General features: G+C 39.3%; 1 protein-coding gene across 3 annotated transcripts in view; it reads right to left on the bottom strand.

The window, feature by feature from the left end:
- Positions 1 to 13,692, bottom strand: part of ndst3 (N-deacetylase/N-sulfotransferase (heparan glucosaminyl) 3) — a 52,745-nt gene that overhangs the window by 9,264 nt on the left and 29,789 nt on the right. For all 3 annotated transcript variants that reach the window (XM_084931398.1, XM_084931399.1, XM_084931397.1), the window contains 5 exons: positions 3,346 to 3,528; positions 2,701 to 2,797; positions 1,735 to 1,858; positions 1,016 to 1,190; positions 434 to 604 (listed from right to left, as the gene is read on the bottom strand). In XM_084931398.1, the coding sequence (XP_084787524.1) occupies positions 434 to 604; positions 1,016 to 1,190; positions 1,735 to 1,858; positions 2,701 to 2,797; positions 3,346 to 3,528 (750 nt within the window). The remainder of the gene's footprint in view (positions 1 to 433; positions 605 to 1,015; positions 1,191 to 1,734; positions 1,859 to 2,700; positions 2,798 to 3,345; positions 3,529 to 13,692) is intronic.

The raw sequence follows: 13,692 nt of genomic DNA, 5'->3' as shown, positions 1-13,692 counted from the left end.
TATTTTTTTAATGTTTATTTATTATTTAATTCTGACAAATAAAAAATGATCATATGTTAATTAGCATATATGAATTTTAAATTGCATCATATTCGCTACATCCAGCAGTTTTTTTCTTTCTTTTTTTTTGCAAATGTCTTATGCAATTTATTTAGTTTTTAACTTTTATTTGTTTACTATTCATGCATCAAATATGACACACTAGGCATTTAGGGCTTAAGACCAATTTACTTAAATTTTTTTCATATGCTGAATCAATAATTTCTCATTTTGTCAAGGCAAAATCTAATCACTAAAATGAAGACACGATTACCATTGTTTCAGCCATGTCTTTTTACGACAATCACAATTCACAGAGAGCTGTTAAGAAGCTAATCTCACTTCTTATTTACTTTTTTCAAGTGCATAGCTCTGTGTCTGTGTCTTTGCATACCTGGTTAGCAGGGTAGTACGTGAGCCACCTCTCTAGGTGTGTAGAGTACAGACCAGGGATGAGACAGCGGTTCTGCAGGGAGCGCAGCTCGGCTGGCGCACCCTTTTTCGCACTGATGACATCATAGAAGGTGAAGCGCAGGGCTGTATGGTCCTCGTGAGCCCTCTGATGCTGGAGAAGGATCACAACTACCAAATGAGCTTCACAGAATACTCTGGACGATTAATACGTTCACACATTTTGTGTGAGAGCGTGTTTTCATTGTGGTCAGTGATATAACATTTACGCTGGCACATAGTTGACATTCATATCTCATTAATTAAGCAGGCTTAAGGAAAAGATATCGGGATCTTGTGACATTTCCTGTAATGATATTCATAGATAAATATATAGATAATTAGGCTCATTAACTCTGTGCATGCAAGCGACTCCAAGCCCAGTCTTGGATAAAGAACTCAATTTTAAATCAATACAGAGATGCAGCAGATGAAGCAGGCAACTGTAGCAAGTTTTTTTTTTAAAAATAAGTGAGCAGGCAAAAGCATCTAATGTATTCTGTGTGTGTTTGTGCACAGTACTTACCTGATACCAGCTGTAGGCCCTGTCAGAAGGGTTGATGAGCAGGGTGATGATCTTGGCCTTGGGTAGCAGGGCAGCAGCTCGCCGTGGGGTCTCCTCTGAGGGGAAATAGTTGGCGCTCTTCTCAAATAGGAAGTCTGTGCTAACATTGGAGGGCACGGGGAAAAACTCCATGTACCTGAGGCAGTAGACACAGGGAAAATTAAGTAGTCATATAAACATATGCACACACTCAAGACGTACCCCTCATGCACAAGCATTAATCATCACTGCAAACTCACCCAGCCGCATTTAAGCAGTTTTTTTTTTCAAAGTCACTTCTAAAGTCACAAAGTTACAGCCTTTACAGCTCAGACAATGATCCTGAAATAAACGTGATATATTTTAAACTGTGTTTAATGAAGAATTTTCACAATCAGGTCTTTATGGATGACTTTGGAGAATGCACCAGCTGTGTCTCTGTCAGCTAAGCAACCCATTTATGGGTCAATTTAGGCAGCCATATGTCTGTTGGCTTATGTTTGCAGACTTAAAAAGATCATTTGGAAGACGCTGCTAAACTGCTTAATGGATCACTCGAGTCTGCAAGACATAGGACAATCCATAACAACTTCACAAAAAGGCTTGTAATCTTTCATTTCACCTTAAGCACTGACTAATAAAAGGCAAAGACAACAAACAGAGGTTAGGCTGTGTGTGTGTGTGTTTGTGCTTGTTCTTACCAGTCAATTCCTTTGTGGTAGTTGTTGGTATTGAAGAACTGGACCTCCTCATAAGTCTTTGGACTTGGGAAATTGCTGGAGATGGAGGGATGCATGAGTAGGAAGAGATAAAGTGCTGTCGTTCCTGGAAGAAAGGGCATAATTCATAACTGGCTTGTTAATTCAGCTCAGGAGAGAGTAGTCAGTGTGTGTGTGAGTGTGTGTGTTCATCAGTGTGTGTGAGAGCTGTCATCCACTGATCCATACTGGATGAGTTTTCCCTCCGCAAGATTTATATCTTGCTGAGAACTGATTATGTGTGTGTGTGTGTGTGTGTGTGTGTAGTGATCATAGGCCTTCCCATCAAATGATTTAAAACCATTTGACACCAATCAGCACTGGGGCTCTGGTCGTGCCCTCTGTCTCGCCCTGAGCAGCTCTTTTCACCCAGTCCCCCTCTCATGCACAATCCTGCTACTTTTCCCTCAAGTCTTGTTTCCTGTTTGTTCCAACATCTCTGACTTACCCTCTAACAAAATGAGGATGTAGAGGGCTGTAATTATTGTTGTTTGGTTGCTAATGTTGCTATAATGACCCCCTCCTCCCATTTGGGAGATTATCACCTGGTTAATGAGCAGCTAGAACCTCCTAACCTTTCACACCAAACAGCAGCAATTAGAGGACTTAACTCAGGACTTGTGTAATGTATACACACTACCTTGTTTTTAAGTCTTTGAAGGACCCCCAGTGAAAGAAAAAGGAAAAAAGGGAGAGGTTCTCTATCTGTGCATCTAAAGTAGATCACATGTGGGTGGAAGAAAGGTGGTAAGAGCCTCCTCCTTTGTCTACCTCTGACAGGACCACAAGAGCGAGGGGGGATTAAATGAATAGGCTCTGATGTGGTAGTTCCAGACACCTGGGCACACAGAAGCAGTCTCTTTGTTGCTTGTGCATGTCTGATTGTGGGCTTTTTTTCTGCATCTTTACCTGTTTTCTGTGGTCCTATTACCATGAACTTGGGTAATCTGTCACAGGTTTTTTCTTTAGACCAGATGTCTTTATGTCGCTTGTCATCACACGGGTTCTACATCACAGAAAAAAAGGGATTAGAGGTTAAAGCAATCATGCACATATTATACACAGAAACACAAACATGCCCCTGAAAATCCATACCACAGAGGATTTGCAGCACAAAAAGGAGGAGATAAGCATTTGTTTTTGTTTTATGCATACTGCTCATAAGTCACTACAAATTTGTGTAAGCTTATATACTGTACACTCTCAAACAGTACTATTAAAAGCATCATATTTGAAGAAAAAACCCTATTAGGAATAAACCTTGATATTTGTAATATTTAAACAAAAATCATGATCATACGCAAGCAAAAACAATTACAATCAACCAAAGCAAATACCACCTAAGTAGTGTTTTCTGACCATGACATTACTAATCTAATTTTAGATCATTTGTACATCTGAATATTTCAGGATTTCTTTTTCTTTGTCCTCCAGAATATGTTTTAATCTTAGTAATAAGAACATCTTATTACTCCCAACAGCACCGATAAAACCATACAAATGCAAGCAGCAATACAAGTCCATACCTGTAGGAAAATACCATAGCAAACACACCTGCCAGAGTGGGTTTCTTTGTTCAGGAAAGAGCTGAAAGTACTTGTGTGCAAGCTGGAGCGGCGGGAGGGTGTGAAGCTTCAGGTTCGTCCATGAGCGAAGGAAGGAGGCCAGGTGGACAAATGTGTAGAGCCCCAGTCGATCATTGCCGTAGTTAGATAGGTGGGTCATGAATATACTTATCTGGAAAGGACACAGGCAGAGAAGGTGGTGGTGGAGAGGGAAAGGGATGTAAATAGAGAGTGGGCAATATGTACTTATTATATTTTGTAAAATTGAGATAAAGTCAAAAACCAATTTCCCAAGTTCCCCATGTTTGTTGATGTTGGTACAGTGGAAAGCAAACAGATTATTTCTCAGAGTGCGATGGCTTTAAATTCCCTAACAGAGCAGCTGTCCAGCGAGTATAAATACTTGCTATCACTTTTCAAAGTGACACAGTCACTTTTGTTATGTAAGATTGTACATTAACTTTTAGCACAACGCCGCTTTCAAGTACAAAGAGGCAAACAGATAAAGTGAAACTGATGTATTCACCACTCCTAGATAAAGCTGAGGAGGCAGCACAATGCTCCTCGTAGCCACCGGGTGATCGGAAAGATGCACCTACACATGGGGGATTGTTTCAGATTGTGTTCACGACAGTGAATGTCTGTGAGGAAGAAGGTAAGACTCAGAGGGAGCGAAGGAGCGATAGTGTGCCGGTCCGGGCTATCTGTCCACGGCTCAGTGCTTTTATAGGCTGATCAAAGAGACAAGCTAAGATAGCTGCTACAGACAAATGCACGCGAGTCAGTGTGCACACATAAACTCACACACACATGCTTCTTTTGTGATTGCACAGAGCTTGAGAATGTGTCCGGATGAAACGGTAACATCAGCCATTAAGGTATGAATTATTTGTTGAATGTGAGCTTGTGTGTCAGTATGCATGAATAAATGTGTCTGTGTAGAAGTATGTGTGTGGATGCGTGCGTGCGTGCACACACACACACACACACACACACACACACACACACACACACACACACACACACACACACACACACAGCCGTGTATCTATGATTTCTTTAGACTACATTGATTTCTTGGAGACGAACAATAACTATGATATAACCATAGCTATAAAGTGTTGCCTTAATTAAAACCTCTCTTTACCCCAACCATAACCCGAACCTTACTACAACCTCAAAACAACCTCGCCTTTAAAATACATCACATTACAGAGTTACATTGCATTATCTACTTTCATTCCCTGGGGAGTTACCCGGACTCTACCAGTACCATTTTCCTTGCCTCCCCTTTATGTTAATATTGACCTTATGTTTTTTTTTGTTCCTAAAATGAAAGTAGTTCGTGCACATGCACAAACATACAACAACTCATTCAAGCACAGAGAGTGAATTTCCTGATGACAGAGGAGTTTTGTTGCTCGTCTCTAACGGCGAAGGTTGCTGTAGATACAGAGCGACACAGTGTCGGGGGTTTGATGGATCAGCGTCCGGCTGACCTGGAAAGCTGCTCAGAATACTGATCGCCTCTGAACATTGATGTGAGTGTGTTAGCATGAGAGACACAGTGGAAAGGAGACAAGGGGAACAGATGAATTGTGGGATACTTGTGTGAGAATGCAATGGTATCCACGTCAGACTAATTTTTCTTTTTTTTTTCTTTTTATTTGGTGCACGCGAGTGTCTATGTGTGTATGCCGCCGCAAATGTTTATGCATTTGTGCATTTGTGTATTCCAACGCAATTGAGTGCATCCGCCGGTGTCTTCTTATCTTGTGCTCACTGTAAGCAGCCAGCAGTGCACCACCCAGGCTTGCCTGCTTCATATCAATCTACTTGATGTTAGAGCAACAATGTGGAACCACTGTCAAGGCATCACCGAGCACTCAGCCAGGAACAACAACAGAAAGGCACTCCACTAAAAACTGTTTGCTAGCTCATCCTCTCCAATGAATTGTAATGTGAAGACCTCAAAACCTTTTTCCTTGGAAGATGAACCAAACAAAAAAAAAAAAAAACATAGCTGAAGCACTACTCTTAGAATAGTGTAAAATTAAATCCAACCATGTCTCACTGGAAACAGCCCCACTTGGGATTGAGAATGAATATTGTGGCTCAGTATTTAGGGTGGAGCGTGTGGGTTGCGAATATAAATGAAGAGGATTTGGAGTGTCATAAATTGAGTGCAGGCAAATCCTACCTGTGTAAATAAGAATGATTTCAAAATCTCCTTTTTTGTGTTGTTTTGTGCTTTTTTTTGAAAGCAAGGCAAGATGATCAAAAAGTGATTTATGTTCCTTTCAAACCACTCAATAGCCTATGATGGCTGTAATGGGACAGGCTGTGCTGTATGTGTGTGTGTGTGTGTGTGTGTGTGTGTGTGTGTGTGTGTGTGTGTGTGTGTGTGTGTGTGTTTATGTGGCGTATGTGCAGGTGTATATGCATGAAAGACAAAGAGAGCAAGAGAAAGAATCCCAGTGTTACTGAACATGGAAATTATTCATTATGGAGCTTAAGCACTGGCTGCCAAATTAAACAAAGGGGGAAAGGAAAGATGATTTGTGTTTGTAATTGGAGAGCTGCAGAAAAAGAGAAAAAGTACAGAGAGGGCTAACAAAGGAAGGAGACAGCAGGAGTAACCTTGGCAGGTGAGTCTGAATTAAAAAACAACAAAAAAAAAAGCCACTTGAGAGAATGTTAATCTCCCGACACAGCAAAACCTCCAAACCCTTTCGGTGGAAGGGCTCGCTCTGGCTAAGAATTCAATTACCAGAACCATATAAACCGTTTCTTGTTGAATATTGGATACTTTTCCTGAATACTGGATAGCTTTGAGCCCCATATGTGCGTTTAATAAAGAATACTATCCTAATAATTTAACAGCAGAATTGGGCTTGAATCATACTCGGCGCTAGACTGGAAGAGAAGTATAAAAATGAGGGAAATAAACCCAACTCCTCGGTCTCCCTCTTTTAATCTTTGTCCCCTGTCTTTTTCCCCTCATTCCCCCTGCGTACATTCATTTCCTTCCTCTTCTCTCATCCATTTAATGTCTTCCTCTCACTTTCTCATCTGCCTGAAAAAGTCACTTTTTCATCATCTTTTTTTCCCCTCCTCTCTCCAATCTCATGCTGACCTAGATGATCTGATGAGGCGTGTCAGTCCAACATGGAGTGATGTTCTTCAAACCCCATGCACACATGAACACGCGGGCACAGAAACACTCACGTACAAACATAAATACCATGTCCTAGAAGATTATGGGTCATGTATTTTAGGTTTGTAACATGCGCCAATCTTCTTGAACATTATTGCATTTTGGAAGAAATTACTTGTTTTACTGATCTATCTTTGTATCTACTTTGTATCTCACTATGAGAATATATATATATATATATGTATATATCACATTACAATGTATACATATATATATATACACATATATACATATATATATATATATATATATATATATATATATATATATATATATATATATATATATATATATATATACACACATATAGACAAGACAGTACAATACAATATGTAGACTGTCATGGATTTTGTAAGTGTGTGCAGTATTACAACACTGACCATCCTCATTCATGTGCCGGCTGGTGCGACTGTAAAATGCTTACCTGAGGAGGATATGCACATCGATATTCTGTTATACTCAAAGTGTATAGATGTAATTACAACTATACGATACCATAGTTGTGACTGATACTGACTAGAAGTCACATCTCAGTGAAGTTCAAGGGTAAACTGATACCATACATGTAAGTTTAGCAGGTAATACTATAGATGCACTGATAGAGGGATCAGAGTCAGCTGATATCCAGAGTTCTGAGTTTGTAAGCGTCACAAGCTGGTCCATTTCATGCCTATGCTGTAAGTGCACAATGGCCCAGACAAATAGTTGCGTACATACTCACATAATATGCTAAGCTGTCATTAGAGCAAAAGCTCTGCACTGAGAAAGGAAGACACTAAATTTGCTAAAGTAACTGCGAGGGTACCAACATGAAAACATTTGTATCTACAAACCTAATCAGACATTTAAATCACCCTCACACAGCTGGACATTTAAAAGAAGCTAACGAGTGATAGCTGAAGCTATCCAGAGCTCAGAGCCAGCCACAAGCCAGAAGCCATAGTATGAGCGAAGGATCAAAGCTAAAGGAAATTTATAAGGAGAGAAGAAGAGAAAGGGGCTGATGGCCTGCTATCTGGTGAACTCATAAAAAACTGCTGGGAAATGATGTAAGAACCAGTTATCTGTTATGTGATATAAATCTATTGGTTTGGAAGTGTAAAGATGTCGGGTAAAGGTAAGTGTACAGTACCTCTTTCCAGTTATTTCAGTACAAGACGATCCGATAAGTTATTGTAGTTTGAGGGAAATTGTAAAGTTTAATATTTGATTTTATTATAAAAATAATATTTTGCATTGAATAAAAGTTGTTTTGTTTTGTTAGTTTGTTTGTAAATGCTGTCATGTTATAGTTCTTAGAAGACAATCTGAATTGGCAGGTCATAAAAAACAGAAATCACAATGGCCAGAAAAACTGCAATCGGTGCATCTCGATGACAGAGCTGTGGAAGGATCAGATTTTGATGAGTCACACAATGGAATAATTTAATGTTTTGGGGAGTAAAACTGACACTGGGCTGGCTCAGCCCCATCTTTAAAACCTTTCCCCTTTTGGCTTAATCCCCTCATTAATATGCACACCAGTAAACAAAGTCAGATTTCCAAAACGGATAAGAAAAAACGCAAGGGAGAGACTGTGGGCCCCAAAAGATAGACCCTTCAGGCAAATATGGCTGAAACTGCAGAAAACAGTCATGTGCGTGCTACAGGCCCTTTTCAGGATGTCACCACCATCACTGCCGACAATAGTGGTGGCAGGCAGCACAAAGAGCAGGATGAGGAGAAAGAGAGAGATGAAGGTGACAGAGAAGGAAGTGTAAAACTTTAAGCAAGCTATAATAATGGCTGGCTGCCTGACTAAACAGTATGTCATTCAAGGCCCCTTGATGAGACTGGTGGTGACCACAGCAGCTGAAGTTTAGAAATTCATGCAGAGAAAGCGACACAGAGTCAAATTCTGCAGATTTAACTCTGCCTCGCTTTGTCTAAGTTGCTGGTTTTGTGAAAATTACTTTTTCTGCAGCTCTGAAATGTTGTCTTATTGGAAGAATGTCACTGTTTTGTTCACCGCCATTCCTCAACATTAACGTTAAGCCAGCTGGCAGCATTTCTTGTTTTGTTCATTCATTTATTTGCGTACTGGGCGAGTAGCGTTTGTTTGAGATGTGGAAAAAAATGTGTTTCTGAGCCATCGCTTGTTAGGACGATTATAGAAAATGTACTGAATCGACATCTATGCTTTCTTTCACTTATTAAACAACAATTTCTCTATTCTTTGGAGTATATTGATATATCAAAAAACTACATATACTTTCAACAATAGGATATAATCCCTTATTATTTAAATATCCCTTATTATTTAAATAATAATAATAATTTTCCCTTATTATTTTAAATAATAAGGGATTATGGGTTTGAGTTTACACTTTACTCATGTTAATTTTGTGATCTGTCATGCGTCACATGAATTCTTTGTCTCTCAAACACACTTTCTTAAGGAATTTTTCAAGACGTTCACATTGCACACTCAGTATCATATTCACTAAGTAGGTTTGTCTGGAAAACATCTCTGATCTGATCATGATACCTTAATTAATTATCATAATGTACAATTTTAACAATGTCACTTTTAAAAATGCATTTATCCCATTTCCTCTTTCTTAGCTTTACTTGATTTCATTGTTCAAAGTCAGCACTTAATATAATTTTTGACACCATGGAGGAAAAAAAAAAGACAAAATTAACATCCATGCTTTTAAAAAAAACTAAGATTACACATTTTTTTGTCTGGTGACTTGGATTTTGTTACTGATCAAAGAAAGTTGGTCAACTTGATTGCCACAGGTTTTGCTAGGTTACTGGAAGACTTTTAGGAAGAAAATAAAACTTTTTACACACAAATAATTGTGTTGTCCTGTTAACACTGCACAATTGAGCAGAACTGATAACACTTGCTGCCACTTTAATGTTATCATTTTATTAATAGCCATAGCCGCTAGCCTAATGGTAACTTCAAATTCAGATTGCTAAATGTTAAATGGCTAATGTGTGGGCCGGCCAGGTTAGCATTCATGATCACAGTTCATACTTAAAGGCTGTTGACATGGAAGCTTCATGAATTCTGCACAAAGACAGGAGTGCCTCTTAAAATGTTTCACTGTGTCAACTATCCTGCATAGTACTAACCCCCCCCCCCAACACACACACACACTAAATAAAATTTTGGTATCAAAAGGCAACGTCAGAACACAGCAACGGTGTTCGCAGAGAAAATACAGCAATAAACACATTTGTAAAAGATCAGTGGTCGCTAATTAAAAATGTCACGGTTTTATCTAACAGTTAACTTCATATTAAGTTTAGTAAACAGAAAATAATAAGATCAGTACCTCTTTTGTGAACACACTTTCCAACAGAAGCTTCTCAAACAGCAGAAACTTTCCAGCGTAGAAGTGCCTTGAAAAACTGTGTAAAACTTCACCTAAGTTCTCCATAGGTCTACTGATGATTTATGCAGCCTTGATTGCTTCTGTTTACTCATGCTCTCCCAGACCCACTCCATTATTTTGAATATATATGTGTATATGTGTGTGTGTCTGTGTGTTATTCTCCCCTCAACCATTTCCAAACCAGCACAACCAATCTCTGGTGCTTTTATTCTCCTAAATGTGTAGCTGTAGTAGCCTGTTTCCCATTACAGACCACTTAGTTCCACATACATTCCTCCCTGATTGAACTGTTATTGCTACTAAACAGAAGCCTAAATCCCTACCCCCAGTTCTTCCTCCTTCTTCGCCATCATCCTCTCTCTTCTTATTGCTCTCGCAGTGGCTCTCTCTATTCCCGTCTCACAGGCCATCTCACTGTCTCTGCCTCATCAGTGGATAATTGAAAGCTGAACATCAATAGAGCAAATGATTTCAATTCAATTTATTCTGCCCGCTCGAGTCAACATCTACTGGCCCTGTCCATACTGGCATCTTTCACAGGTTTATTCTCACTTTGTAATTTCTCTCCCTGTTTTGTGTGAGCATGTGTGTGTTTGAGGGGCCTTGATGTGTTGACGAGCTGCCAAAGCCTTCAGTTGCAATCAGCAGGAAAAAGGGAAGGTGGAAAGGAGTGGAAATGAGACAAAAAGGAAAACGAGTGGAAAGATTCACATGTGTGAGCACAGTCAACATGCAAATGTTGAAAATTAGAAAAAGAGAAAAAAAACAAAAAGATAAGATGAAGAGAGAAGGGAGGCCTCGAGACAGCCTGACAGGAGTAGAAGGAAGAAGCATGTGAGGGTGAGAAGTGGGTAAAACAGAGGGCTAGGAGGGAGGGAGATTGTGCTGATATTTGGTGTTTGGCTAATAAGCTTAGTGGCAGAGCTAAGCGCTAAATGTCAGCCCTGATATATGTCTATAGCTCTGCTTATGCCAGCTCGACACACATTTATACAAGAAAGAAAGACACACACACACACGTACTGCAGTAAGATGCCTTGGATGCACAAACATTGCATCGGTGTGTGTTTGTGTGTGTGTGTGTGTGTGTGTGTGAGAGAGAGAGAGAGACCCTATATGTGCATCACTTCCTCCCTGTATGTGTCTGGATTCTCAAGTGACACAAGATGCCGTGACCTGAAAATTAAATCTCAATCTGTCTGCCACCTTCTCACCCAGCTCCCCCTTTTCTCTCTCTCCCATCTTTCTCGACATCTCTCTGGCCATTTATTGGGGAATGAATTGTGGCCTATTGGCTGTTTGCAGAGTCCAATCAATTGCTGAGTGTACTGTTTACTGTATATGAGAGTTGAGCTCAGTAAACGTTAATGCAGACTGGATTGACGCAAAAGTATCCAGACCCTACAAACACACATGCACGCACATGCGTGCTTTTGATTGTTGCCAGGAGTGAACGGCTACAAAAGGTCAGTTAAAGTCACTGCACAGAAAGTGTCAATGTTACCAATGTGCAGATCATCGAACAATAGGAAACCCTCGGGGACTAAAGCAGCAAGCTAGAGAACGCTATTGATTACATGGGCAAAGTGCACACACTAATTACGTTTTTACGTCTGCAAAATGGAAACATAGCAGCGAGAAAGCGAAAATGATTCATCAGTCTGTATGTGTATGGACTGTGTGTGTGCAGATGTATTCATGGCAGATAGCTCCCACTTAGAGCTAAAATTGCTTTTTTTTTCTTGATATAACAAGAGGAGAGTTTCATCTCCCTTTTTAAACTGATTAAGAAAGTGAAAGAGAGGACAAAAGATAGTGGAACTAGAGGGGGGGTTGGGAGGGTGTAATTAGCTTGTGTGTGTGTGTGTGTGTGTTTCTGGCTCTCAATAAGAACTTCAAATTCTTGTATAGATCCTGTGTGCGTGTGTGTGTGTGTGTGTGTGTGTGTGTGTGTGTGTGTGTGTGTGTACAAGAGAGGGACAAAGAGGACAAAGTGTTTTCGGATTATGCTGAGTTCACATTATTTATTTTACTTCAATGTGTCCCTGAATATACTGGTGGTTGGTTTATTTGTGTTATATATTCATTAAGAATTAATGCTACACAATTGTATTAATGTATACTGCTATTAAAGCATGACATTAATACATTTTTAATGAGGATTGTCAGAATTTACATGACAAAAACTTAGGGCCTAAATCTGGAGCATGTCAGTTTGACGACATGCTCGGCCTTACTGCGTCAAACAGCGCTGCACTCCTGTGTTTACTAGGGAATTGTGTAAGTAGTCCAGTATTTTCATAGTAATTTTCTACTCTTAGTGAGCACCCAAAGTGTTTTTTTACTACATTCACAGACATGAAGACTTGAGGAAGCGAACCTCCAATCTTCCAACCCACTCACTCCTGTGCCACAATAATAGAAAGGAGTTGCATGTTGGAGTCGTCAAAATGTTCCATCAAAGTTTGTGGAGGCAATTAAAAAAATATGATTAAATCCGTGATGTTTTTCATTTTCAGGTGGCACTTTCTCAGTAAAGCTACTTTCAGCTGCTCTCTTGTCACAAGGCGTGACCACTGCTGGTAGCGCCACATGGTTTGATTTGGTAGAGGATGCCCATCAGCAAGAAAATCAGGAAGGGATTTGCTCCTCTGGCAAGAATCAAGCCAGCAGCCTTTCACTTGTCAAGCAAATATGTAAACCGTTACACAGCGGAGCAAGGCTGTCATAGCTAACTGAATCAAAACTAAAAACTTACACTAGATGTGAAAAATACTTTTGATCAGCTAAAATAGAAATAGAAATTGGAGAAATTGAAACATTTTTGTGAACTTGTAAAACTATCTAAAATAAAAAAAAAAAGGATCTGTCATTTGTTAAGTATTTGTTAGTTTGGTAAAACTTTATCACAACTTGTCTGATGAGGCTTTGATGGACGAGATTATTGAGACTCGCGATGTCGATGAAGCCTGTGAGTCAACTGCTTTTTAATGTTCTGTTTACATTGAACACAGTCACCCAGCACATGGACTCTTCACCCTCCTGCCCTCTGGGAGGCGCTAAAGGAGCCTCCGGACTAAGACCACCAGGTACCGGAACAGCTTCTTCCCCACAGCTTTTTTTTTTTTAAATGAACTTTATTTAGAACAATAACAATGACAATCTCAAAGAGACAAGCGACATATTAAATCAATCAGAACAGAATCACATCTCCTGTACACCACAATGAAATCGACAATAACTGAAAGTAAACATACATACATACATACACACACATATATATACACATACATATATATGCATATACACATGCATACATACGCATCCATATACACACATCTACATAATAATAATATAAAAAGATGAATAACCAATACAAAAATAAATAACAATAAAAAAAGAATGAAAAACAAGGAACAGAAATAAAGAAGACAAGGGGGATCATAAAATCTCTAAAAGTGAGGTTCCATAAACAAGACACATAACTTAAATAAGGGGCTAAGAAAAATCAAACTCTTCTAAAAATCTATGCAATTTGATTGCTTGGGGCTTATTTATTAGCTTAAGAGATTTACGGAACAGGGAGAGGTCGTTTTTAAGAGCAGGCCATGAAGGGGGGGATTTAGCATATCGGCATTTATGTATGTAATACTTTGTTATAATAATGAGATTGTTAACTAAAAACTCACTATTTTTGTCCTTAAGGATTACTCCAATTTGAATATTTTGA

This window comes from Perissodus microlepis, chromosome 6 (genome assembly GCF_051167445.1).
Source record: "Perissodus microlepis isolate ML-2025 ecotype Zambia chromosome 6, ASM5116744v1, whole genome shotgun sequence".
Classification (NCBI taxonomy): Eukaryota; Metazoa; Chordata; class Actinopteri; order Cichliformes; family Cichlidae; genus Perissodus; species Perissodus microlepis.
The sequence above is the reverse complement of the archived record's forward strand: the minus strand, read 5'-3'. Positions and strand labels throughout refer to the sequence as shown.